Source organism: Numida meleagris, chromosome 21 (genome assembly GCF_002078875.1).
Source record: "Numida meleagris isolate 19003 breed g44 Domestic line chromosome 21, NumMel1.0, whole genome shotgun sequence".
Classification (NCBI taxonomy): Eukaryota; Metazoa; Chordata; class Aves; order Galliformes; family Numididae; genus Numida; species Numida meleagris.
The window spans coordinates 2,632,640-2,656,966 of record NC_034429.1 but is presented as its reverse complement, the minus strand read 5'-3'; the positions used below and the strand labels follow the sequence as shown (position 1 = coordinate 2,656,966).

Here is a 24,327-nt window from a genome sequence, read left to right as displayed (position 1 = left end):
TTCATCTACTTACTAAGCATGCATCAATATCTAAAGGATAGTTGATGAAAACAATCAGAGACCCCCCTTTCAATGAAATAAAGAGAACCCCAGAAAGAATTATTAGTATCAATAAAGAGACCACGAAATAAAGTACGAATCTTGTTAGTTCTATATGCAGAAGCAACATTCAATTCCTACAATAGTAATCCACTTTCCTCGTAGTATTTACTATTCAAATTACCCCAGCTCCTCGTCATAAAGAAGGAACCCGCTGTGCGCAGCTCTGAGTAAATACAGAAGGCGACAGCCCCGGTCTCGCAATGCTGCAATCAAAGCGTGTCCCTGCTTGGAGCCAGTGCTGAGGACACCAGTGACTGCATTCTCCCAGCTCCATTGAGGGGCAGCATCCGCCGTGTCCCCAGCCCGGGGAGCACACTGTCCTGTCCCCACACACCCGAGGTGTTTCCAGGCTCTACAGGGCTGCGTGTGGTTACTGCACTCCCAATCCTAGAAGGAGGTTGGAGACCTTTGCCAAGACCTGGCTTTGGCTCTGGCTGGTTTGCAAGGCTATTTTTATTCAAATGCTAATGTTTTAGTTGCTAGTTCTTTCTATTTATGAACAGCTTTAATGGTGCAAAGCTTTGAAAATGCTGCACCTGCCCTGGGGACTTTGAGCTTGAAATGAGCCCTTTCCCCCAGGGCCCTCCAGGCAGCCTCCAGCTGGCTGCTCGCTTTGCACTGCTTCTGGTTCCCAGCACCGAGTCCATGGGAACACAGGAACAGCCTCCTGCACTGGCTGCTCTGGGGCTTAGTGGCAGGGCCAGGAAGACATTGGCAGGGACCAAGGATGGCAGGTAGAGCAGGGTGCACAAATGGTAGAAATAATCCATGGGAGCCGCTGCGCCCTGGGCATTCCCAGCACAGCAGTGCCACTGGGACGGCCCCTTTTCATCATCTCTGCAGTGATGGCTCTTCAATCTGTTCCCTATTCCTCTCCCATATTAGGCATAATGTAGCAGTTCCTGTCTCCTCGTCCGTCTGAGCTGTAATTAGCACTTTTTGGCTTGAGTCATGTCCCTTCATCAGATCTGGACTGCAGTCGCTCTTGCCAAGGCGAGCAATCCCCCAGGCAGAGATAGAGCCCTCTGTGCAACCTGAGCTTCAGCCAGGCCAGGTGCTCCAAGGGACACAATGCCCAGGGCACGCGCCAGGCACAGCATTGCATCTCGAGCGAGCAGCGGTGCCAAGGAGGTTATGGCAGTTATATCCTGCGCCCTCCTGCTCCTCCTAGGTGGAAACTGCAAAGCAAGCTTGGTTGTTATTGATAAATTGCTATGAGACCAGCAACTGAGCCAATCAGGAGAAAGACAAGTACTTGTCTCCCAGTTTGTCCCCTCTGGCACAAGTCACAGTGTGACCATGGTGCAGGGACAGCTGCAACTGCAGGAGGCTTAGGGGCTCGCTGCTTTTCCAGCAGGGTGGTTGTGCATGGGACCTCCAGGATAATGGCAGTAGCCGAGGGAAAATGCGACGGTGCTACAGACCTCCTGGGCACTTAAGGAAAGTTGACCATGAAATGTTTTATCGCTTATGAGGAGCTCATAAGGCAGCCAAGACCTGCGTAATGGTGGATTTTAATTACTTAGATATTGATGGACATAATAACTGTGCAGCAAGCCACAAAGGGAAACCTGTGGCTAGAGGGGAGAGCAAGATTGATCTATGTGCAGCATATTAAATAACTCAAAATGTTCGGAGCCTCTTCTGGCCCTGACTCCAGGAGCAGAGCCAAGTATGATAAATAAGGTTAGGGCTGAGAAGTGTCTGGAATCCAAATGTTTATATTCTTGTTCGATTTCAGATGTTCACGGGGACAAAAGCTGTAGCAAGAGACACAACACTGGGCTCTGCGTGCCGTGTGATGTGGGTGCCATGGAGCAGGGCTGGTTGTGGCTACAAAAGGGAAGGCTGCTCAGGGGCTTTTGCACAGATTTTATGAAAGCTGGGAAACACCTGGAGCTCTGCTGTGTTGTGTCATGCTGTGCTGTGCCATGCAGTGCTGCTATGCCATGCTGTGCTGCACCGTGATGCTGGGTGGCTCCTGTGCTGTAGATTCACAGTGAAACTGTGTGTATCACCCCGACAGAGGCAGCACCTTTGTTTGTACTGATAAGGCAGACTGCTATGTGGGCAGCACTAATTTGGGTCTGCAGCCACCACACTGGCTGTGGCCGAGGTCTGTGGCACTGCTGCCCTGCTGGGCTTGCATCAGCCGCCTGGCAGGAACTCCCCCAGCCGAGGGGCTGGCTGACACAGGGGCTGGCACGAAGCTGTGTGCAGCCCAACAAACAGCGACATCCTGCGCCAGTGTGCCATGCTCCTCTTGCCCAAATTTCCTGTGCTTTTGTAAAATGAGAGCGAAGCGCTGCGTTGTTTTCAAACGCATCGCGGCATCTTTAGGCACAGGGCCCACTGAATTATTGAAATGCAGCGTGCTTCCCGTTGAAATGCACCTGAGACCTCAGATGTCTGCGCCTTGTGATCAATAGTAGACAGCAGTGGTTTGGAAACAGAGAGGAATCAAAGCTCTGGCACAGCAGCCGTCCCAGCTGCCAGGAGCAGACAGGAAGGGATCTGCACGCACCCCATGTACGGAGCAGATCTGATCAGTGCTGGCGCTGTCACTGCGCGCTGCTCTCACGCAGCATTCCATAAACTGCATTTGGGTACTGTAGTGGAAGTGCTAAGTCACAGCCTGAAGCAGTGATGGAGCACCTGGTGGGAAGGCAGGGCCAGCCCAGGGGAGCTCAGGTGCATGTGATGACCTGAGTGATGGAAGGGCTGGAGCCAGGATCCGCCCCTTCCCACACCTCATTTAAGGGTTGGCAGAGAGAGGTGAGGGCATCTCACTGGAGATCCCTGTGTACCTGAGGCCTTCCAGAGGTAAGCAGCTTTTTTTCTTTGTTTTTACATCCATGGCTGCCTTGTTTGGGCTTGTCCTCATCTGCTGTAGCCAAAGGTTTTGCTATCCAGCTATTACTGCTGTACTTTCCAACACGTTATAGCAATACAGGTACAATGAACCCTTCTTCAGTCTGCCTGGGAAAGCTGTGGGCTCTGCAGTGTCTCTCCCTTTTCTCATCCCCAAGCAGTGCTGGCAGAGGTGAGGGCCATGCAGGGGAGGTCCCATGTCCCCTCCAACCCCCTGTCCCATTTTCCCATGAGAGCCCTCCTTACATTTTGCATTTAGAGTGACTTTTTTTTTCTCCTCTAGTTTGCTGTTTGCCTGAAATGGTCTGAAATGTAATAGCCCAAGACAATCATCAGTATGAAATATCTCCTACATAAAATATGCAGCAGCTATTCAGGAACAAAGATGGAGTGGAACGAGGGCTGCCAGATAAAGATTTAAAGGCACTGCCATGTTCCTATAGGTTGTTTACTGAAGATATTTTCTCCTAAGCCCCAGTTTTAAGACTGCCTTTCAAAAGAGGGCACCAAATAAAATTTAGCAAGGAGCTTTAACAATTCATGCTACCATGTGCTGAGCTTTTCCATGCCCTTATGGGAATGAGACCTCATTTCAAAGGACCTTGACTTCCTTCTGATAGTGCAGGAGAAGTGGCACTGCCAGTGCTATTTTTGCACCGAGACACTGATGGGGTGTGAAGCCTGTCTCTGGTGGCTATGCCAGCAGATCCAGGCAGACAAAACATGGATGCGTGTGGCCTGATTTCCCCTGGTATTCTGGGGAATCTGGAGGTGCTCTCAGTGAAGCCAGGCCAGTTGGGCAGCAGGCGGTGTGGAAAAAGCTTTCCCAGCAATCCTGTGTGGCTGCGTGTCCCCATCCTGTAGCCTGGGTGGGGAAGGGATGCATAGGGTGTAGCTGAGAATCCCTGCAGACATACAGGGTTGCAGCTTTGTGTGCAGCCCCTGGGGGCCTGTGCTGCTCTCCCCATCCCAGCTGGCTCTGGGTGACTGGAGCATTGCTGTGTCAGTGCCTGCCAGCAGACACCCCATGAGTAATTGTGGTCCGCCTGTGGATGCAGCATCTGTTTAGGATCTCTGCCTGTTACTCAGACTGGAAGCAGGCATTTCAGTACGCAAAACTGTCTGACACAGAAACAGTAATGAAATGCAAGGCAATCAGAGCCCTGTTCGTAGGCTGGACAGCTTGCTGTTTCCAGCCCAGGCAATGCAGAGCCACGGAGTATCCTGGGTTGGAAAGGACCACAAGAATTACTGCATCTGACTCCTGGTGACCCGCGGGTGCTGGGAACCCCTGGGCTCAGAACGGTGCCCTATCTCAGTGCTGCAATGCTGTGCTCCACTGCTGTGCAGGCAGGAGGAGCTGTGCCCAAAAGACACCGGGTCTGGGTGTTGAAGGCTTTGGGTCGCAGTGGGAAGCACTGTCCTGCAACCCGCTGGTGCAGTCAGCACTCCCGAAGTGCAAACTAATGTTTTGTTCTAGCTGCTCTCTCCCCACCCCCCACCTTTCCTGGGCTACCAGTGATGCTGTTGGCAGCTCGCACCCAGGCAGCTGCTCAACACCAGCAGAAAAGCAGCTTTCTGCTGCCACCTCGTGATGGCAGAGGGGTCTCAGCCAGGAGAGCATGTTTGGGTTTCTGGGGAGCTCTGCTCCAGGTGAGCACCTGGGAGCTGCCCCTGTAACAAGCTCAGCAGCACAGTTTGTTCCTAGGAGCTGCAGCTTTATTAGGCTGCGTTATTCATGCAGCAGAGCCACAGTCACAGTGTCACAGATGCCATCGGGTGGCACAGTCCTGCCGGTGCCTTCGGACCGTGCTCCCTGTGTGCTTTGGGGCAATGGATGGCAGTGCTGTCCTCCCTCAGGCAGGCTCATGTTTGCCGCAGCAGGGAATGGTGAAATCCTGGTGAGATGCTGTGGGGAGGAGTGAGCTGAGACCTGTGCAAGCATGAATTGCTGCAGCCCTGGCCTCCCGTGCTGTCTCCGTGCATGGTGCAGCAAGCACTGTGCTGGCCGTCAGGCGCTGATCAGCCCCTCTCTGGTGCTGTCCCTGACGCTCTTCAGGAAGATGAAGATGTGTGACCCGCCGGTCCCCTTGGCCTCCAGCGCGGTCGGGGGCTTCCCAATGGAACCAGCCTCCTCCTGCCCCGCCTTGGCCTTGGCCACAGCGATGTACTTGGTGACGATGGCAATGTGGTGGGACCTGAAGTCTGCCAGTGCCGTGACGCAGTGGTTGAACGCCTCGCGGAGCCGCGTGTCTGCAGAGCTGAGGATGTGCTGCCGCAGGGAGGGGGCCCGGCTGATGTCCTTGATGAAGGCGCGGTGGGGAGGGGGCATGTAGTCCCTCATCCTGTGTAGGAACGCGGCTGCAAAACACCAGCAGAGACATTGGGAGAAATGAGAAGAGGCATTTCTTCAGGTGGAAATATTGGATATTGCTTTCCCCTTCTTGTTTGCTCTTTGGAGGTCTGCCTATGCTCTTGGAAAAAAATAACAGTTCCAGTTAAACCACTGGAGGACCTTTAGGATTGGTTGTGATGTAAATCAAAGGGAAGAGGCGATGCGGAAGGATGGGTTCCCATCCACAGTCCAATGCAAATGCTCTGCAAGCAGTTCCCAGCTGGCATTTGCTGATGCTGCCCCACCCTCTCCTGGATGCCTATGGAACAGCTTTCACCTGGGTTCCTGAGCACAGGAGCAAGCAGGGGCTGAGCCCCTCTGAAGTGCTGTGCTGGGCCCCACAGTAGTGCTCTGCTACAGGGTCTGTGGGGTACCCCAAACCAGCCTCCTGCTGGCTGTTCCCCTCTGTCCCTGGCACTGAGTCGTGCTGTTCAGTACCAGCAAGATCGCCACGCAGCCTCCTGTCCTCAGCTCTTTCTGAGTATATTAAATTAATTGAGAAGCAAACCCGTATTAGGGCAGTGCTTCATTAGTGTTGGCTTTAACCCTAAAAGGCAGGTTTTAGCCTTTGCTCTCGGCATTTATTATTTGCTATTAGGCTGGCTTTGCTAATTTCTGATAAACACAGTCTGTTGTGGGCAGAGCGATGTGAATGGATGAGCTCAGTTACTGGCAGGGTGCTGGCGTGCTCCGCTCCTCAGCTCTGTACCCATATATAACCTCAGCAAAGAGCTGACATGCAAAAAACAAAGTCTGTTCCTCCGGGAATTTATAGCAGCATGGAAGAGTGTGCCAGAGCCTGGTTTATGGACTTCCTCATGTAATGTACTGGGGACAGCCAGAGGCAGTGGAAGGGTTTTGGAATGCAAGTTGGGTGCATGGCCCTGGTACCTGCTGTAGGCACAAGGGGTGCTGCATGAAGGGCGATGCACTGGGTTGGTTCTGTGCCCCCCACCTGCTTTCTTTTGATAGAAGGGAGATGTGTTGGACTTACTGCTCTCCTGGCTATGGCGAATCCCCAGGAGCTCATCAAACGCGTGGAGCACGGAGCTCTGTGCTGCGCTGCCTCCCGAGAACGCCATGGGCTGCTCGGAGACGCCCTCGTAGAGCAACCCGTGGGGCATGGCCGCGTTGTCCCGCCAGCTGCACGGACATGGGCAGGTCAGCACGGCCGGTGCTGGGCTGCAGGGAGTGACCCTGGGCTGGCAGACAGAGTGCCGCCTTCCTGCCCCCGGCCATGCATCAACCCCCCTCGCTGCGCCCTGCGAGCTGTCCTCAAATGTGAGATAAATTTGGCAATAAAAAGCACATCAAGGTGCACAGCAAGGTCGTGGTGCAGGGAGAAAAACAGGACTATGCGCATTGCTGTGAGCCCCGGGGCTGCGTCCCCATCCGCTGCCTTTATTTCAGCAGAGAACAAGCCCACAGTGTGATTTCCTCCCTCTCGTAAAAGATGCTCATCCCCAGCAAGGCCTCCCCCTCTGCACACCATTAACTCACAGCCGTGTCACCCTGCTTGTGCGAAAAAGGATAAATGCTCTCTTAGAAATGGAAACAGGAGTTACGATTTCAGAGCCATAATGTGCCTGGCACAAAAATATCTCCTGACCTTCTGAAGAATGCCCCATTTCATGGCGCTTTCAGTGTTGGCTGCTGGAGCTGTTTGACTGCAGGAACAGATTTTGCTCAAACAGCAGAGAAAATAGATTCATTATCGAATACCTTAATATTTTTAGTTCTCCCAGGAATCTATTTATAGTAACCTTTACTAGTGGGAAGTTCTTATAAGCAGAAGGGAATTTAAAGGCATGTTTTTCCAGGCTGATGACCATCAAGACAAGGTCAGCTCGGATAAAAAAAATAAATGAAAGAAACATCATCAGGATGCATGGAGCCTTTTGACTTAGGAATGCTGAGATATGCTGAACAGAAATAAAAATAGAAGCCCTCTGAGAAGGCCAAGAGCAGAGTGGTTTGTGATGCTGGCAGCCCCGTGGGGAGGTGAGGGACAGCAAATCCGCAGTGCTGCTGCCCTAACCAGGTAACTTGGGTGGGGGGACATGCACCCCACTTACCCAGAGAGGAAGATCCTGATCACAGTGTAAAATACTGCTGGATCCACGTAATCTAGGTGGAAATTAGACCAGAGGTGTTACTGTGGGGGGAAAAAAGGCAGGCGATGGCGCCTGCAGCAATGCTTCCCATGGGCCCCCTGAGCTGAGGGGACCCCGCTCCCCTCTCAGGGCAGGGCTTGGTGAGGTGCTCTAAGGGCTGAGCACAGTGTATTTACACCATGGAACCAATGAGCCCTGAGCGTGCAGGCTGCTGTTACCGTGCAGCTGCTCCAAGTACCATGCATTCGCTGCAGGGCCTTGTCCATGTCTCCAATGGCCGCTGCCAGCCCCTGCAGGGCTCGGTGCAGGCGCTCGTCATCACGATGCCGGATGGCGCGAATGGCCTGGATGGTTGCCTGCAAGGAGCAGAGAAGGAGAGCATGAAATGATGGGCTGAGATGTGCCCTGAACCCTAGTGGGGAGAGGTGGCTGTGGGGCATGGGGCTTACAGCACCCTACCTTGATGCCGGGCACAGCTGCCTTCTCCACCAGGAGCGTGACGAGGATGAATCCGCGCAGGCTGTCTCCCCCAGGCAGTGATATGATGGGCTCCAGGTTCCTGCAGGGCGGCCAGCACCTGTGTCCCTGCCTGTCCCCAGCCCCAGCAGTGTGCTGCTGCCTGCCCTGGTGCTGGGCCAGAGCATAGCTCAGTCCCTGGGGCAAAAACCTTCCAGATGCAAAACATCCTGCATCTCAAGCACAGGTAAGCAGGGATCTGCTCTGCTCTGGCTCTGAGGGATCCTAAACCCTTCCCTGGTAGCACTGCTCTGCAGAGGCTGCAGCAGCTGTTCTGCCATGGCCACTGTGCTTTGCTGCTGTTGCAGAGGTGTCTGTGTTTCTGTTGTGTACTGGGAGAGAGAGGTTTAACCCAGCAGAGTGCTGCAGTGTGGGAGCACTATGCCAATTCAAACAGAACTAATACTATTAGAAAATAAATAAGCATCTTAAATACTTACTCAATTTCCAGAGGCCTGGAGGCATTTTGAGCATCGACAGCAAATACACATGAAAAGGGGAGAAGCAGAGAGAGAGAGATGTTATAAGTGATTCCAGCAATGGACTGTGCTGCATAGGACACAAACAGGGTTGCTTGCTAGTGGGAGGTTCCAGCCCTTGGCCCCTTGCCCCTATGTGTGCCATGGGGTAAACCCTTCCCTGGCCCTTAGCCATGGGCCAGCCCCAGGCTGTCGTGGCTGCAGATGACTTTGGCTGGGACGGGAGCTCTGTGCTGGACAGGAGCCGCGCTCGCCTGGTTACCCGCTGGGATCCTTCCTCCTCCAGTTGGCCAGGACGAAGTCTGCATGGCTGAGGATGGGGGGCAGCCCCAGGGTCTGTGACACTTCCCAGAAGGGGATAGCCAGGTTGCGGGGCAGCACCTGGAGGCACAGAGCACAGCAGAGAGCTTTGCACCAGGTCTGGCATCACCCCCGTGGGACGGCTCTGTCCCCCAGAGCAGGGGCCGATGTTACCTTCATGGTGCCCTCCTCGCCCTCCTGCCACACGTAGCCCATGGTGAGGAAGCTGAGCACCAGGTGGGCCAGGTGCAGCTCCTCATGTCCTCGGAGGTGTTGAGTGTTCAGCTGTGGCATCTGGCAGAGAGATACCCCCACGAGCAATGTGCAGCACATGTGACCTGTGTGCTCCCAGCCCAGCATTGCCCTCCTGGCACCTTGCTTTGCACATCCCAGCCCCATGCTCTCCCCGTGGATATCCACTCTTTCCCTCCCACCCCTGCAGGGTTTGCTGTGGATGGAACTGGTTGGGTTGCATGTGATGAATCCTGGTAACCCTCGGGTTACTGCCCTGCACCACGAGGTGCCCAGCAGCTGTGCAATGAATTAGCTCTGTGCCCACTTAAGGCTTTGTTTTTGCATCATGTTGGTGATGTCGGTGTGACTCCCTGCCGAAAACAAGGCTTTGCTTTTGCAGGCCCAGAAGTGACTGATGCTAACCTGACCAGTCAGAGCACTAGTGGTTTGCTTTGTATTGACTTTTGCAGACCCAGCTGTGTCAGACCGAGGTGTGAGAGCTCACCAAAACCAGGTGCAGTGACATGTACCTGGCGGATGCGTGCACGGAGCTGGCGGCTGGCGATCAGCTGGGGCAGCTCATGGGCAATGTCCATCCAAGGGCTGTAGGGAGGTGGCAGCTCTGTCTGGGGAGATGCCAGGAGAGAGGGCATCAGCACATCACATGCTGGGGACCAGCGAGACACACGGGTCCATTCTGGGGCTGGGAGCTTGATCCTGCTCAGGGCACAGAGGGCTGGGAGATAAGCACAGCCCTGGGCAAAGTCTTTGGTCATCGCAAGACTGCACCCTGGTTGAGCTGCCGTGCAAAGCAGCCACAGGTCGGGGAAAGGGAGCACAATGGCAGTGCTGGTTGTGCACAGGGCAGTGCTCCACTGCATGAGAAAAGGTTTTGTGGCAAGGGACGGGAGCACCCATCCAGCCTGCAAATTGCAGCTAATGGTTTGTGTCTGGTTCCTCCACTTGTAATACCAGCCCGCGTGATTGTGAACTAATGGACGATAAACAAGTGTCTGCCCGTCCCTGAGAGCTCCCGCTGTAAACTGCGCCTGGTGACAAATGGCACCGCTTGCAGCACGGGAGATTTGCCATCTAAATTCCCTCCTCGTACTCGTATAAAGCACTGTAAATCCACAGCCACTATCTGAATTGCAAAGCTCCTGCTCCTCTCCCCTGTGCCGCTTGCTGCAGCCAGTGCAATCATTTTAAAAGCGAGGAATTTGTTCTATGAATCTGCCTCAGCCAAAGCCTCGCATGCATTCCTCATTGGTTCTATAAACTATTGTAAAACAGTGCTAAGTGGCAACCCAACCAGCACAGCGCTCACCAACCCCCAAATCTGCCACTTTCTTTAGCACGCAGGCGCGAGGGCACAGCCGTGTCCTACCAGAGGGTTGGGCAGAAGGAAGCCGTACTCCTCCGAGAGCTGGAAGCGGCTCAGCACCGTGGGCAGTGGGATCTCCTCCTTCTCGTCCCCGGCCTCCATCCCAGCCGGGACACGCTGTGCTGCCCTGCTTTGTGCTGAGCCAGCACCGTGCCCCGGCCCCGAACCTTGTCCTGGGGGGTGCCTGTGGCCGGAGGGGCTGAGCAAACACGAGTAAAGGTTGAAGATAAGCAAGCGCTGAGCTCCAGCCCCTGCAGCGGGCTGGGGGCGGGGGCTGCGAGCTGTGCCCCCAGGATGGGGACATGGGGAAAAGCTCCAGCATGGCACCCCAATGGTGTCCTCCCCCCAGGACGGGGGATTTTGTCCCTGGGGGAGTGGAGTGTGCAACAACGGAGTCCTCAGTCCTGGGCTTGCACACAGTGCTGCTGATTTATGCGCTCCTAACAGCCAAGGTAAATCAAGGGAGCCACAGCTGAAGCTGCTGCCATGCAGTAAGTGCTGCATGGCAGGCAGTAAAGCTCCCAGCATCACGTTTCATGTCAGTTGAGGATTAATCTGCATTTCCAGCTAACTTCTTAATGGCTGAACATGAGCTGAGGTTGTCATTAAATTCCCACTGCCAAAGCACAAGGCTGTAATGATGGATTAAATGTGCATTAGTGGATGGCATGCTCTCCCCATGGCAGCAGCCCAGGGGGGGACCAGAGCAGAAGTAACAGACGGGGGGAGCGCCTGCACCCTGCCCTGACCCGCAGGATCACAGGCCTCGGGCACCATAAACACCTTTTACTGAACAACACAAACAAGGACACAATATAAAGGACACAGCTTTTCAATGTCTCTCAGACAGGCTCCTGCCCCCAGCCTGGGGATCCATGCTGCTGCTGCTGCCACTTGGCTCCTGGGACCACAGACATTGCTCACGGCTGCAGCCTGCTCCCACTGTGGGCAGACAGAACTGGGATGCCCACTGGTCACCGCCCACAGCCCCTGGCAGCACGGCACCACCAGTGCTCCCGTAACACAGCCTCCATTCACAAGATCAGCACAAACACCCATGACCTGGGCAATATCTTTAAAGGTCTTTCCAGCTATGCTACTCTGCATCCAGTGTGCTCCCTTCCTCATCGATGCTTTCCTCAAACCTACAGGGTGGGAACAGAAGGGGGGTTCCTGTCAGTGCCAAGCAGCACGGCCTTCCCCTCCCCGTGCAGATGGTGAGGTCTGGGCTCTGCCCCTCCTGCCGCCCAAACCCCAAGGAGGGGAGCAGGCTCACTCCTCCTCCTGCAGCTGCTCCTTGGACAGACACTGCCTCAGCTCCTTTCTGTTTATCGCCACGAAGATGAGCCCAATGAGGATGGGCACACCGAGACACAAGGTGAGAACCTGCCACATCTTCAGTGAGCTCTTCTTCCAGGTGTCTGCAAGGGACGACTCCTTCAGCCCCCAGCAGGGCAGCGATGCTCTGTGCTGCCACAGCCGGGGGGAACAGCAGCGACCTGGAGCACGCCCCTCCTGCACCCACAGCCCTCCCTGCTCACTGTCATTCTCACTGCTCCCTCCTTGTGACTCCGCTTTCTCCCGGCAATCCGGGGGCTTCCAGCCAACGTCACAGTGGCAGTCCCCTTTGCTGTCACACACCTGTGTGATGGAGGAAGAGAAATGACTTCCATCAGCTGCAAAGGATCGTGACCGTGTCCGCACTTTTGCAAGATACAACCTGGGAGAGTGCAGTGGTCCAAAAACTGAGGACGCGTAGCACTGTTACTTACACCGTGACTGTGGCATTTTCTCCTTATGTCACAGTTGTAGTTCAAGACAGCAGCAGACACACACTTCTGTTTCATGCAGACCTAAAGCACAGACATGGAGTCAGCACACGATGGACACCAACACCCACCTCCCCTCGAGAGAGTCATGCGCCTCAAGCCTGACCCCATTCAATGGGGTTCCTACCACCCATGTATCAATCTCAATTTGTTTGGGATACAACCAATGGAAACGCCGCTGCCCCTGGGTCTCCCCTACTGCAGAAACGCTTCCTACAGCTCCTCCCTTTCACAAGAGAGCCACTATACACCTGAGCACTGCTCACCTTGCGGTCACCGCAGACGCTGCCATCCCTCACCAGCATGGGGTCCCTCTCCGTGTGAGGCCGCATGTAATCCAGCGTGACACACAGCGCGTGCTGCACCCGCACGTAAATCACCGCAGCCCTCTCCTTGGTGAAGGGCACGGTGCCCGGGTACTCGCAGATGAGCTTCCCACAGCGGAGATCTCTGCAGGCACAGGGAGCAGAGGGCTTTGCACAACACCCTCACCCTTCCACTCCTCTCCTTGTCACTCTCTGACACAGGAGGGCTCAGCGCAGCTGCAGGAGCGTGGCGTTTCCACAGCACTCACTTCCAAGCACAGCTGTGGTAACCACTGTGATCAGAGCCGCAGTGCCCCATTCTGTCCCTTTGGCCATTGACTTCCTCATAGCAGGCCAAGGGTCCATTTTTGGCATCTGCAAACACATACCATCACTTACGGACTGTCAGAAAGCCCCACCCCACCTCACGGCTGAGCATCATCACTGGGGCCATGTGCTGCACCCAGTGGTTTTGATTCTTGTCCCCCCATGCTTGCTCCCCCAGCAGCATGCTGCCCCACCTTTGCCAAAGATCTCCTGGCACTGCTTGTCAGCGGTCTGGCACACCCCCCTGTAGCAGAAAGCAGTGTTCTGCCTGCAGGGATGCCCGTCCATGACCCACAGGTTGGGCGCACACGCCCCAGAAGTGCCATTGCAATATTCCTTCAGCTCGCATTCATCCTCAGAGCTAGTTCTGCACAGTGTGCCTTTTTTCACAAACTGGTGGAAAGAGGCAGAATGAGAGGAGCTTTGCACAGTGCACACTCGCAGACAGCAGAACAGAGTCCTGTTACGATGCTGTGCACACGGGTCTTGCAAGCAAGCAATGCAACACCACTGCAGCACGGCTCACCCTGCACCTCGAGCAGCACGGTCCCGACAGGCACTGCACCCCCTTCCTTGTCCTGCAGCCCACAGTGCAGCATGGATCGCGCTGGCACTCCTGGAAGCGATGAGCACGGGCAGTCAGGAGAGCTCATGCTGCTCCCTATGTCCTTGTGGATATAGGGACACAGCTCCAGGGGTTCCTGGCATGGCTCTTGGCCAGGCACAACCCTGAGGTCCCACCAGGGCTCACCACCCACCTCTGCCGACCCGCAGTCACAGGCCTCTCCCAGCTCCACCACTTTGTTGCCACACACAGGAGCTTTGTAGGACACATTCATAGACGGCCGGTTCAGGAGGCACTGCCCTTCTCCAGAGGTGAGAAAACGCTCAAAGTCTCTTATGCTGCAGCTGCTGAAGGCTTTGGTGCCAGCCGAGTGCCTGTAAGCAGAGGGGGAGGTCTGTGTGCCAGGGCACTGCTGCCCTTCCCATCAACAGAAGGCACAAGGGGAGGACAGGAGCCTTACACTGCACTGCTCTGCATGATGCAGGCAGCTCCTGCACAGACACAGCTCCCAGGGTCGTCATAGCTCATCCCCAGGCTGAGCCCCAGTAGCTGGGCCACGGCCACTGAGAACGCCTCCAGCGTCATGGAATGCGGGTACTGGGAAGGCAGCACGGTTGTGGGGCACTGCCAGCCCCGGCCTCTCCCCCCCCACAGCTCAGCACCCAGCAGCCCCTACTGCTGGCAGCCCTCGCCTTCCAGGTGGGCACAGTCCAATGCTGTACCCTCTCTCTCCCAGGCACAGGGCTACATGCACGGACAGACGGCTCCATACCAAGGCCACTCCTCCAGCGTGGTTCTTGAGGCACAGCTTCCTCGCAGAGGATGCTCCCACAGAATGGGACTGCTCCCTGTAGCTGAGGACAGCACAGACCGAGCCCTACGCGTGCTGCTCTGCACTACATCGACACCCCTACTCCTGTCACCTCCACGCCAGCCACCCTCTCCTTACACAAACAGGAATGTTATGTCCTGCAACCGCAAGGTACGATGCGTGTTTTTCCACTGCAGAAATCTCTGCAGTAACTCTTCAGCACCTCCTGTGGTTGGGATCTTGTTCTTCTCTGTCCAGAGCTCCAGGGAAGTCAGCACTACGGTCAGGTTGAGGCGAGCAAACATCTGGGAACAGGCAGACACCGTGGCTGGTCGGGGTCCCTTTGCTCCCCACTCACGGTTGGTGCGGGGCCTTTTCCATCCCACTGCAGCATGTTTCCCACCCATGTGAAAGCACTCACGCTGTTCACGTAGCTGAAAAGCTGCACGATCTTGGCGCTCACCACATACTTGTCTGCTCCCATGTAGTCGCACTGAAAGATGACAGATTGCAGAGCACCGGAGCGCCCCGTGCAGGGTCTGCCCACAGCGCAGCCACCACGCATTGCCCCCACCCCAGGCAGCTCTCCCACTGCAGCCCCTGCCGTTCCATGTTGTTCTCCACGCCCAAGGCAGCTGCTTCCCACCTCGCGGGGCCTGCCAAGCCCTGTGCACGTTTCCCATGATGTTCTGTGAAGGTTTTTCCTAGAGAAAACAATTTATGATGGAGAAGACGCAGACTCACCAGGGTTTTGTCCAGAATGACGTGCATCTCCAGATATCGAGGGGGCCTAGGAACAGCTTCCTTCGCCTTCAGGAAAACCAAAACAAATTAAACAGCAACAAAAATCCCCATGCACACATGAACAGGGAGTCATTAGCACTTGACGAACTGAACAAATGCAGGAACAACACCCGGCTGCAGAGCTGGAGATCTCCCAGGTCTGTGGCACCGCTGCACCGAAGCAAACGGCCACGAGCTGTACTCACCGCTCCATCCCACGGCTGCAGGGACACCTCCGCAGCCCAGGCGAGGGAGCTGCTTCCTCCTGGCAGCTGCGTGCCCACGTTCTTGCTCGGCATCTGATAAACGAGGTGCTGGTACCCAGCCGCAGCCTCCAGCCGCCTGATCCCGTAGCTGGTGTTGGCGAGCTGCACGATTCCGCTGCGGAGCGAAGGCGCAGGGCAGGGATGGCTCTGCTGCAGCACTGCCGGTCCCCGTGCCTGTGCTCCTGCTGTCACAGCAGGGTGGGCAGCTTACCTGAGCCCAGAGCAGGTGCTGAGAGCCACGAGTGATTCCGGGAATCCCTCCACGTAGCCCTCATAGAAGCAGTCGCGCTGGAAGCAGTGAGGCCGCACCATCAGCGCGGTGCCTGCTCTGTGCAGAGCTGCAGGGAACAGGGACCAGCCCCGGGCACCGGAGCTGGGCACTACCGCGTGCGGCCCCGTCCCACCCGCGCAGGTCCCGCAAAACGGGGGCTGCACCGACGGCATTTGGCGTCCGCCCCTCCCTCAGCTCCTCACCGCCCCCAGAGCGGCCGGTGCGCGGAACAGCATCCAAGGAGAGCAGGAGGCAACCTGCCCCACTGCTGCTCCGGGTGCCCGCTCCAGCCCTCCCCACAGCCGTCGGGCGCAGCACGCGGCCGCACCGTTACCTCCAGACGCGCGAGTTCGGATTGCGCGACCCCGCCGCGGCCGTCGGTGTAAATCCGGAACTCCTCGGGCAGAAACGCCCTGCGCACAGAACAGACGGGACCCTCCGCCGTGCCGCCCCGCTCCGCTCCGCTCCCCGCCGGGGCCGCCCCAGCTCACTGCCGCCCCCCCCACTTACTGCTGCCGCAGCCGCACGGTGCGGGGCCGGCCCGCGATGGGGATGGTGACGGTTCGGGCGCGGGGCCGACCCTGGGCCGCCCCCCCCCGCAGCATTGCCAGCAGCACCGCCAGCCCCAGAGCCGCCCGCATCGCCCCAACGGCCGCCGACCGCCGGCGGTTGCTTCAACGTCTTTATTGCTCGAGGGACTCCCCCGCGCACAGCCCCGAGCCCCTCTCCTGCTTCGGTTCCGGCTCCGTCCCCGCACCGCAGCTGCAGCTGCTCCCGCTGCTCTCTGTGCTCGCGCTGCTACCGGTGTCCTCGGCGGCAGAGCTGCAGGGACAAGAGAGGCTCAGCACGGGGGGCTCAAAGCAGCCCGGCCCCTGCTCTCACCCCCCAGCCGGGCAGGCTGCCAGACCCCATCACACCCCTACTCCCAAAATGCATGCATCCCAAAATCTGTGCCCCGTTATTTCAGGTTGGGGACATTGTCACGGAGCACATGGTGATGCCCCAAGGAGCACCAAGGATGCCTGCCGTGTCCTGGCCCTGCTCTATCATATTCTCTCTCGCACTCTTCTCCACAGCTGGACAGATGTGCTGCTTTCAATTGTGACACCTGTAGCCCCTCCTGCATCTTTTCCCTATCTATAGTTTCCTTTCCTCAGGAACCAGCAATTTCTCCCAGGTCTTTTATGCAGACAGCCAGCTGGGTGTCATGGAATATGTCCTCTGGCTCTCAGCAGCTTTCCGGGAGCTCCCACAGATCCCTGCCCACCTCTCACTCAGAGCAGGAACCACCCAACGTCAACTCACACCGCGGCTTCCGTCTTGCTCCTGGCACAGCGCCGCATCAGCTGGTTCCACTTCACCACCAGGATGACGATGCAGATGAGGAGGGGGACGAGGAGGCAGAAGCACAGCAGCAGCATGTTTTTCGTTGTACCCTTGAGAAACTCCTTTGTGTCATGGCCTGGGGACAGAACCACACAGCGGCCCCAGGTCAGTGCCAGGCGCTGTGGCTCTGGGGGCTCCGCTGCGGGCACTCACCGATCAGCTCCTGCAGCTGCTGCCCGCTGTCCGTGCTGCCGCCCACTGCAGATCCCCGTGTCCTGCAGTGGGGTGGGCTCCAGCCCGGGTTGCAGTGGCAGTTCTTCTTGTTATTGCACACCTGCAAGTGCCAGAGTGGAGAGAAAACTCTTCTCCCCCCCCTACCCCCCCCCCAGTTTTCCGCTAATCTAGACGAGCAATACTCCGCATTCCTTCGTCCCATTTAATTCTGGTCTGAGAACATCAGGTAGTCTCACTTAATTTCTCCCACGCTGCTGCATGATGATTCTGGAGGACGAGGGCTCCCCCCCAGGCCCGGATATGGCCAAGTCCCAAGCACCTGGAAATAACCTCTCACTCCTCTTCAGCCCTGAGCCACACAGCATCACCCCCCCAGCAGCACTGCTGTCACTTACCCCGTGCCCATGGCATTTTCTCTGCACATTGCAGTCATACTTCAGAATGGAGTGCGGGTGGCACGTGCCATTCATACAAACCTGCAAGTACAATAGGAAAAAACCCTGCTGGGCACCTTTCTATCTCCCTTCATTATGCTGGTCATTGCTCTATGAAAGGTTCCTTGATCTAGGGGATGATCGGGAAGCCAATGGCACAGGCAATAAGCACAGATCACTTTTAAATTAAACTGCAAACTAGCAGCTATTTCCAAAGCTGTTACAGCTGTGATAATGGTACAGCATTTCCATGCTTGGGAAACATTTCTTACCTTTCCGGGACCACATTTTGTGCCATCCCTAACCAGGATAGGATCTGCCTCAGTGGGTGCTTGCATTAAATCAAATGACACACACAGATGTTCTTGCACTTGGGCATAAATGATGGCACCCTTTAATTTAGTGAAGGGAACTCGATTCGGGTATGCGCAGACAAGCTTTCCACAGCCCAAATTCCTAAAAAAATGCATTAGCACAGCAAAGGAAGAAAAGTCAGCGTGCAGAACACAGCCACACCGCAGCAGGGGTTATGAAGCAAAGGGAAGCACCAACCAAACACACGCTGGGTTACACCTACAGCCAGGAGCAGGGCTGGTACCCATCCTTCGGGTGATTACCGCAGTGCCCAAACCTGTCCTGGTGACTGTTGATTTCTTCATAACATGCCAAAGGGGCGTTTTTTGCACCTGGAAAGTTTGGAAGCCGTACAACAGAGGGGCGAGCAGATGAGCACAGCTGTGCTGCATTTGGCATTTAACAGCTCTTAGATCAGAGCGACCCGTTCCATCCCCTCCCCAGGTGCAGGGGACCTGGCCCCAAGCACAGTGCCAGGCGCTGCTACCTCTCCCGTAGAGCCGCTGGCACTGCAGCTCGGCGGACTGGCAGTGCCCATGGTAGCAGTAGCCGGTGCCGTGCTCGCAGCCGTGCCCGTCCTGCACGTAGACATCATTAGGGCAGGAGGCAGAGGAGCCGTTGCAGAACTCGGGCAGATCGCACTGCGCGTCGGCCGGGGGGCGGCACGGGGTGTTGGGAGCCTTGAACTGGGGGGGAACGCGGGCTGCTCGCTGCGGCTCCGTGGGCTGTGGGCACCGCGCACCCACCCCACCCAGCCCGCAGGTGCGGGGCTGAGCTCCCCGCACACATCTCACCTGACATTTTTCGCAGCACGGTCCCAAGGAACACTTTGTGCCGGGCTTCAGCTTGCACTGCGCAGTGCAGCACGCATCCTTGGCACACGCCTGCAAGCACACTACAAACCTTTGCTGCGCGCTCCCCACTGCCTCGCTGCAGTGCTGGCCCCGTCCTGCTGACAGGGAGCAGTGCAGGGAGCACCAGGGAGCAGACTGGGGAGCAGGGCAGGGATCCTGGTCCCACAGCCCCCCCCGCCCCACTCACCGCAGCACCGCCGCAGTCGCACTGCTCGCCGTGCTCCACCACGCCATTGCCACAGTCAGCAGCTTTGGGGCCTGGGTGCACCAGCAGGGTCCTGAGGAAGGGACACTCCGGGTTCTGCCGCAGGAACTGCTCCAGGTCCGCAGCACTGCAGTTGCTGAAGGCCTTCGCCCCGCTGATGTGTCTGAAAGAAAGGATGGGCCTCGGTGGTCGTGTATTGGCACCGCCACTGCTGTGGCATGGGGCAGCATTCAGGAACATCTTGCTTTTGGAAAGAAAAGGTTTTGCTTTTCAATAGGGAACCCCTCTTTATCCTTCCTCCCTTCCCAAGCGGGTATCCCTGCACCACCACCACATCTGCAGCACAGCCCTCTGCTGGCGGCACTCACAGTGCTGCTGACTCCATGATGCAGGCTCGCGTGGGGCAGCGGCAGCCCCGGCCGTCATCGAAGCCCATGCCCAGGCTGCGCCCCAACAGCTGCGCCAGGAGGACGGAGAACGACTCCAGCGTCACGGCGCGCTGCAGCTGCGGGAGAGCAGTGCTGGAGGCTGTAGCACGGCCTGGCCACATACCCCCCGCTTGGCACAGCCCCATACCACGGCCACAGCGCCGGATGCATCGCTGCGACACAGCGTGCCCGGTGAGGTCACGCCCACAAAATCCGCCTGGTCCCGGTACCTGGAACGCAGCAGCCCACAGCTCCGTGCAACACCCCATGTTACAAAGCACACGGGTTTAACAGGTCCCTGCTCTTCAGCAGTGGCTTTCTTACATCAGCAGGTAGGGCACTTCGTGGGGCCGCTGGAGAGCGCTGCTCTTCTTCCAATCCAGGAAGCGCAGCAGCACCGCTTCTCCAGGGCCCGCGGTGTGAATCTTGTTCCTGGACCTCCAGACCTCCATGGAGGACAGCGTCACGGTCACGTTCAAGGAGCTGAACATCTGGAAGAGCAACGAGAGAGATGGCCCCGCGGCCGTCCTGGTGCTGCACGGTGCGCCATCGCCCCTCAGTGGAACATGTCGTTATAGGACAATACGGCACCAAAGCGATTTTAGGGACCGGGACTAATTCCAGCACAGCACGGATTGAGAGTGGTGTCTGTGCTGCACAGCAAAGGTTGAAAGCAAACATCAGACAACCCCGAGCAGCACCGAGATGTCCGGCTGAACCCACCCACCAGAACTGCCACGCAGCACGCAAAGCACAGGTGAAACTCACGCTGTCGAGAAAGCTGATGAGCTGAACCACCCTCCCCGACACGAGGTATTGGTCGCCCCCCAGGTGCCTGTACTGGAACACGGGGATGCAGTGTGCTGTGATGGGCTGACGGCCACAGGGTGGGCACAGAGCTACGTGGGACCACGTCAAAGCTCTGCGGGAGCGCAGAGGATGACCACAGCCTGGAGCTGGCTGCACCGGGCTTACCAAACTCCTTTCCAAAATGACGCGGAGCAACATCTCCCTGCGGTGCTTGGACAGCAGCTGGAGGAGAAAAAAAGATCATCGTCGTTAATTCATCTATCCATGTAATTGAGATGCAATGAGTGCTGACCTCTGACAGACCCAGAGACGCCGATGCCGGGTCAGTCCCAGTGACAGCACTCACCTTCAGAGCTGGGTGTGCTGTGTTGGAGCCGCTGTCAGCGGCCAGCGCATCCCTCCCGCCCCCGGTGTGGCCGTGTGGGAGCAGGGCCCCCGCTGCAGCCCCGCTGCCCAGGGGATAGACCACGTGCTGGAAGGAGGGCGAGGAGCCCAGCGGCTCGATCCCATAGCTGGCGTTGTGGAACTGCAGCAGGCCCCTGCGAGGGCACAGTACCAGTCTGAGAGCAGCGCCAGGCAGCACCGGGCATGGCAGCACCGTGCCCCGTACCTGAGCCCCGCGCAGGTGCTGAGCGTCACTGCTGAGCCAGGAACGCCCTCGATGTAGCCGTGGTAGTAGCAGTCGCCCTATGGTAAAGCAGAGGGAACCCTCAGCACTTCACAGCAATGGCTCTGGCCGTGGGTCTGCATGGACAGCTTTTTGTTCCACCCCGGCACCTCCTGCCTGGATTAGGATGCAAAAAGGTGGAGAAAGTAGGGAAGCTCCGCTCTCCTGCAAGAAGGAGAGACAACTCCAAAAGCGCCGAGAAGCAAGGGCACCCTGCAAACTCCCAGCAGAGAGAAGCTGGCCGAGATTACCTTGATAAGGGGTGAATCAGAGCGCAACGATCCTGTCTCATTGTATGTATAAATGGTGAAATCAGTAGGTAGAAAGAATCTGGAACAGAAACACAACAAAACGCTCTGAAAATGTCCAGAGAAATGTTCCTCTGGGATTTCCCCAGTTCATACCAGCTCCTGCAGCCACACTGCACACAGATGGAGCCCACGCTCCCTGCAGACCCCAAACCACTGCCACTGGAGTCACAGGCATGAGCACCCCCAGCCCCAGCACAGCCGTGGGATGGTGGCAGCAGGTCGGGATCACCCTGTGCCAGAACAGAACGGGACAAACTCACTGCTGCTTCAGGTGGATGGTGTACGGCCGCCCTTCCACCGTGAGGACGTAGGACAGCGTGTCCTTGCATGTGCAGAAAAGCAGAGGAAGGGAGAATTAGGAACAGGAAACAAAAAGCAGAGAGCAGTTACAGGAGCTCAGAAGACGCTGCCACCCGCATCACTGGCCCGGGGCCAGCTCAGCATCACTTCCCAGCTCAGCATCCCCACCACTCACACTGTGACGGCTGCACACTGTATTGCTGCACTGGTACCTCTGCTGGCACGCACACACACACACACACACACACACACAATAATTTGATCACTCAAGTACCGTCTCTCCACTTGTATCTGAGAGTACCCGCTGGGGAACCGTGATGTGCAAAGGCACTTGTGAATCTAGAGAAACAAACCGGATTTAGTGACCACCGCAGGTGAACCCCACCTCCTGCGAGCTGCGGGTGGGTCCGTGCGCAGCGTGAAAGGCGGCTTCGCACGGGCTGTGTTCACCCAGCACCACTCGTGAAGTTTAAATCCATGTCCACCTACCACTGCTGGACCCAAGCCCGGCAATAGGAACACCGAGCAATGGGAGCACGAGGGGCGGCCCCAGGTCAGCTCACCCAACAGAACAGGGCCCGGGGAGCCCACGCTCACGCCGTTTGTTGTATGCAAGCATCTGCTTCAGGAGGAGCGCAGCGCTGCTCCACGCCGTGCGCTGCTGTCCCAGAACCGATGCCACTGAACTTCACACCTTGGGCTCGGCAGCAGAGCTCGTGCTCACCGTGTGCTGCGGAGCAGGAGGGCTCTCTGCGCAGCTCAGCCCGCAGCCCCCAGCAGCAGAGCTCAGCGTTTGCTGAGAGCAAACCCAACCGGCACGGGGCCCTCCCAAGGACTCCACCCCACGGAGCCCCAAATCCTCATCCCGCCGCACCCGGTGGATGGGCTCCGCGCCGGGACCCCCACCCGCACGGCTCCACACTCACGCAGCACTGCCAGCAGCGCCAGGAGCAGCGCCAGGAGCAGCCCCATGCTGCGAGCCGTCGGGTAACGGCCCCTCCGCTAACAACGGCCCCTCCGTGCCCACCCCCCCCGCATCCCCGGGACAGAGGCGCGGCCTCGCGCTGCTCCCAACGCTTTATTGGCTCCCGCCGCGCTCCGCCGCGTTCCCCTCCGCTTCATCATCCTCCTCCTCCTCCTCCTCCTCCTCCGCGTCCTCTCTGCGCCCCTCGGCGATGCTGCGCGGGGGGAGATATGGGGTGTGTGTGTGTGTGTGTATGTGTGTGTGTGTGTGTGTGTACGGAGCGGCTCAGCCCCGTCCCGCCCCGCACTCACCGCCCTCCGCTCGCACGCCGGCGGGCCCGCAGCTCCCGGCACAGCACGAGCAGCAGCACGGCCACGGGCACGGCGGGCAGCAGCAGGCAGGCGGCCAGCAGCGCTCCCATCCGCGCCGCGCGCAGCTGCGCCCGCTGCTGCAGGGGCCCTGGGAAGAAAGAAAAAGAGAGAGAAAGAGCGAGGCTGGGACCGGGCGGCCCCGCAGCGTCCTCCCCGCCCCGTGCTCACCGAGCTGCGGCAGCTGCACGCCGCTGTCCACGCTGCCCCCGAGGCGCGACCCGCGCTGGCGACAGTCGGGCGGTTTCCAGCCCGGGTGGCAGTGGCAGTGCCGGCGGTTGTTGCACACCTAGGGGGGGGTACGGGGGGCAGAGGGCTCTGAGGTCGGGCGCAGCTCTGCCCCGGGGCGGCGTCGGCGGCTCCCGCACGGAGCGCAGCGAATCCTCCCGACAAATCGCGGCCCCGCGCTCCGCCGCCGTGACTCACCCCGTGGCCGTGGCATTGCACTTCGCTGCTGCAGTCGTAGCCCAGCACGGAGTGCGGATGGCACGTGTTGTTGATGCACACCTGGAAAATCAGACCGCGGCTCGGTTTTACCACCAGAGCGCTCAGCTCAGCGTCCCAAATGGGAGTGAAAACGGGAGTGAAATCTCCAGTGCGTTTTAAATAAACTGCATTTAGTGCCGTGGGGCGACGCATTGCCACAAACGTAACGTCAGTGAATATTTCCAGCATTTGTCAGTATCAAACACGCTTCAAAGGGGGATGTATTTCTGAAGCCTCGTTTGTTGCTTACTTCTGGCATCGCAGCTGATTATAAAACGTTTCCTACCTTTTCGGAGCCACACTTGGTGCCCGGCGGGACCAGCAGAGAGTCCAGCCTTGCCGGTGGCTTCAGGAAATCCAGGGAGACACACAAGTGCTCGCGCACTCGGGCATAAACGACGGCAGCGGTGCCCGTGTCGAGTGGCGTGCTGTGCGGGTACGTGCAGATCAGCTTCCCGCAGCGCAGGTTCCTGCAGAATCAGTCAGCATGGGATGGATGCGCGCACACCGAGACGCAGACGTGGTGCGTGGCGAAAAATCAGTGTCGCCCAACGCACCAATGCTGTGTGTATTGCTTACAGCACGTCTACGTCGGCTGCGGTGTTGATGCTTTCCTGCCCTGCACAGCCCGAATTAAACCCAACGATGTGCTCTGAGCAGGGAAGCGCCCTTCCCTGGCTGCCTACCTCCACGCGCAGGCCCTGTAGCCGTGCCGGGGGTGGTACCCGCAGTGCCCAAATCTGTCCCGCTGGCTGTTCAGTTCCTCGTAGCACACCACGGGAGCGCTCCTCGAACCTGCACGTTTGCCAGTAACGTTGATCACAATGCACCGTCCCTAACAGCTTCCTAATTCCTCAGGCTGCGCACAGCAGAATACAGATGCTGGTGCTGCCACCACCACCCGCTGATCCCAGTGGGCACGGTGCTGCGCCGGGCGCCGCTACCTCTCCCGTAGAGCCGCTGGCACTGCAGCTCGGCGGACTGGCAGTGCCCATGGTAGCAGTAGCCGGTGCCGTGCTCGCAGCCGTGCCCGT

General features: G+C 57.7%; 3 protein-coding genes and 1 long non-coding RNA gene across 7 annotated transcripts in view; 1 reads left to right on the top strand and 3 right to left on the bottom strand.

Moving 5' to 3' along the window:
• LOC110387043 lies at positions 2,899-4,532 on the top strand. The gene is made up of 3 exons (XR_002432380.1): positions 2,899-2,925; positions 3,048-3,145; positions 3,257-4,532. It is a non-coding gene; the product is annotated as an uncharacterized LOC110387043 (long non-coding RNA).
• On the bottom strand, positions 4,685-11,555 carry IDO2 (indoleamine 2,3-dioxygenase 2). 4 transcript variants are annotated; one of them, XM_021374747.1, is made up of 11 exons: positions 11,222-11,555; positions 10,399-10,594; positions 9,542-9,637; positions 8,952-9,071; positions 8,740-8,858; positions 8,439-8,453; positions 7,942-8,041; positions 7,721-7,838; positions 7,444-7,495; positions 6,363-6,511; positions 4,685-5,334 (listed from the first exon to the last, which is right to left on the bottom strand). In XM_021374747.1, the coding sequence occupies exons 1-11, from the start codon at positions 11,521-11,523 to the stop codon at positions 4,985-4,987; spliced, it is 1,617 nt and encodes a 538-aa protein (XP_021230422.1). In that variant the 5' UTR covers positions 11,524-11,555; the 3' UTR covers positions 4,685-4,984. The 4 variants fall into 4 exon arrangements, 2 of the variants coding, with proteins under 2 accessions (XP_021230422.1, XP_021230421.1); XM_021374746.1 differs by lacking the exon at positions 11,222-11,555 and having other exon boundaries at positions 4,686-5,334; positions 10,399-11,028; XR_002432379.1 differs by lacking the exons at positions 4,685-5,334; positions 6,363-6,511; positions 11,222-11,555 and having other exon boundaries at positions 7,701-7,838; positions 7,942-8,330; positions 10,399-11,028.
• On the bottom strand, positions 11,167-16,337 carry LOC110387038 (disintegrin and metalloproteinase domain-containing protein 2-like). The gene is made up of 17 exons (XM_021374745.1): positions 16,063-16,337; positions 15,887-15,965; positions 15,493-15,569; positions 15,222-15,396; positions 14,977-15,042; positions 14,654-14,725; positions 14,371-14,537; positions 14,194-14,275; positions 13,882-14,018; positions 13,615-13,795; positions 13,383-13,472; positions 13,051-13,249; positions 12,799-12,904; positions 12,491-12,674; positions 12,168-12,248; positions 11,937-12,036; positions 11,167-11,816 (listed from the first exon to the last, which is right to left on the bottom strand). Exons 1-17 carry the CDS (start codon positions 16,191-16,193, stop codon positions 11,668-11,670), a joined length of 2,076 nt encoding a protein of 691 aa, XP_021230420.1. The 5' UTR covers positions 16,194-16,337; the 3' UTR covers positions 11,167-11,667.
• Positions 16,221-24,327, bottom strand: part of LOC110387021 (disintegrin and metalloproteinase domain-containing protein 32-like) — an 11,637-nt gene continuing 3,530 nt past the window's right edge. The window contains exons 12-35 of the mRNA XM_021374714.1: positions 24,238-24,326; positions 23,980-24,088; positions 23,580-23,763; positions 23,234-23,314; positions 22,751-23,096; positions 21,750-21,814; positions 21,436-21,497; positions 21,116-21,194; positions 20,808-20,884; positions 20,544-20,736; positions 20,363-20,419; positions 20,156-20,227; positions 19,712-19,878; positions 19,536-19,617; positions 19,328-19,464; positions 18,942-19,122; positions 18,695-18,784; positions 18,388-18,586; positions 18,124-18,232; positions 17,819-18,002; positions 17,508-17,588; positions 17,092-17,212; positions 16,858-17,014; positions 16,221-16,374 (exon numbers count right to left, since the gene is read on the bottom strand). Coding sequence (XP_021230389.1) covers positions 16,236-16,374; positions 16,858-17,014; positions 17,092-17,212; positions 17,508-17,588; positions 17,819-18,002; positions 18,124-18,232; positions 18,388-18,586; positions 18,695-18,784; positions 18,942-19,122; positions 19,328-19,464; positions 19,536-19,617; positions 19,712-19,878; positions 20,156-20,227; positions 20,363-20,419; positions 20,544-20,736; positions 20,808-20,884; positions 21,116-21,194; positions 21,436-21,497; positions 21,750-21,814; positions 22,751-23,096; positions 23,234-23,314; positions 23,580-23,763; positions 23,980-24,088; positions 24,238-24,326 — 3,061 coding nt within the window. The 3' untranslated portion in view covers positions 16,221-16,235. The remainder of the gene's footprint in view (positions 16,375-16,857; positions 17,015-17,091; positions 17,213-17,507; positions 17,589-17,818; positions 18,003-18,123; positions 18,233-18,387; positions 18,587-18,694; positions 18,785-18,941; positions 19,123-19,327; positions 19,465-19,535; positions 19,618-19,711; positions 19,879-20,155; positions 20,228-20,362; positions 20,420-20,543; positions 20,737-20,807; positions 20,885-21,115; positions 21,195-21,435; positions 21,498-21,749; positions 21,815-22,750; positions 23,097-23,233; positions 23,315-23,579; positions 23,764-23,979; positions 24,089-24,237; position 24,327) is intronic.

Excerpts from the sequence above, each read along its gene's own strand:
- IDO2 (XM_021374746.1), bottom strand. The coding sequence starts at position 10,923 with ATGCTGGGAGCTTTACTGCCTGCCATGCAGCACTTACTGCATGGCAGC. Across the intron at positions 8,859-8,951 it reads GCGAGGAGGGCACCATGAAG|GTGCTGCCCCGCAACCTGGC; the intron begins GTAACATCGGCC and ends CTGTGCCTCCAG. Across the intron at positions 5,335-6,362 it reads TCGCCATAGCCAGGAGAGCA|CCGCGTTCCTACACAGGATG; the intron begins GTAAGTCCAACA and ends GGTGTTTTGCAG.
- LOC110387038 (XM_021374745.1), bottom strand. The coding sequence starts at position 16,193 with ATGCGGGCGGCTCTGGGGCTGGCGGTGCTGCTGGCAATGCTGCGGGGG. Across the intron at positions 15,570-15,886 it reads CCGAACTCGCGCGTCTGGAG|CGCGACTGCTTCTATGAGGG; the intron begins GTAACGGTGCGG and ends CACTGCTTCCAG. Across the intron at positions 12,037-12,167 it reads GAAAATGCCACAGTCACGGT|GTGTGTGACAGCAAAGGGGA; the intron begins GTAAGTAACAGT and ends TCCATCACACAG.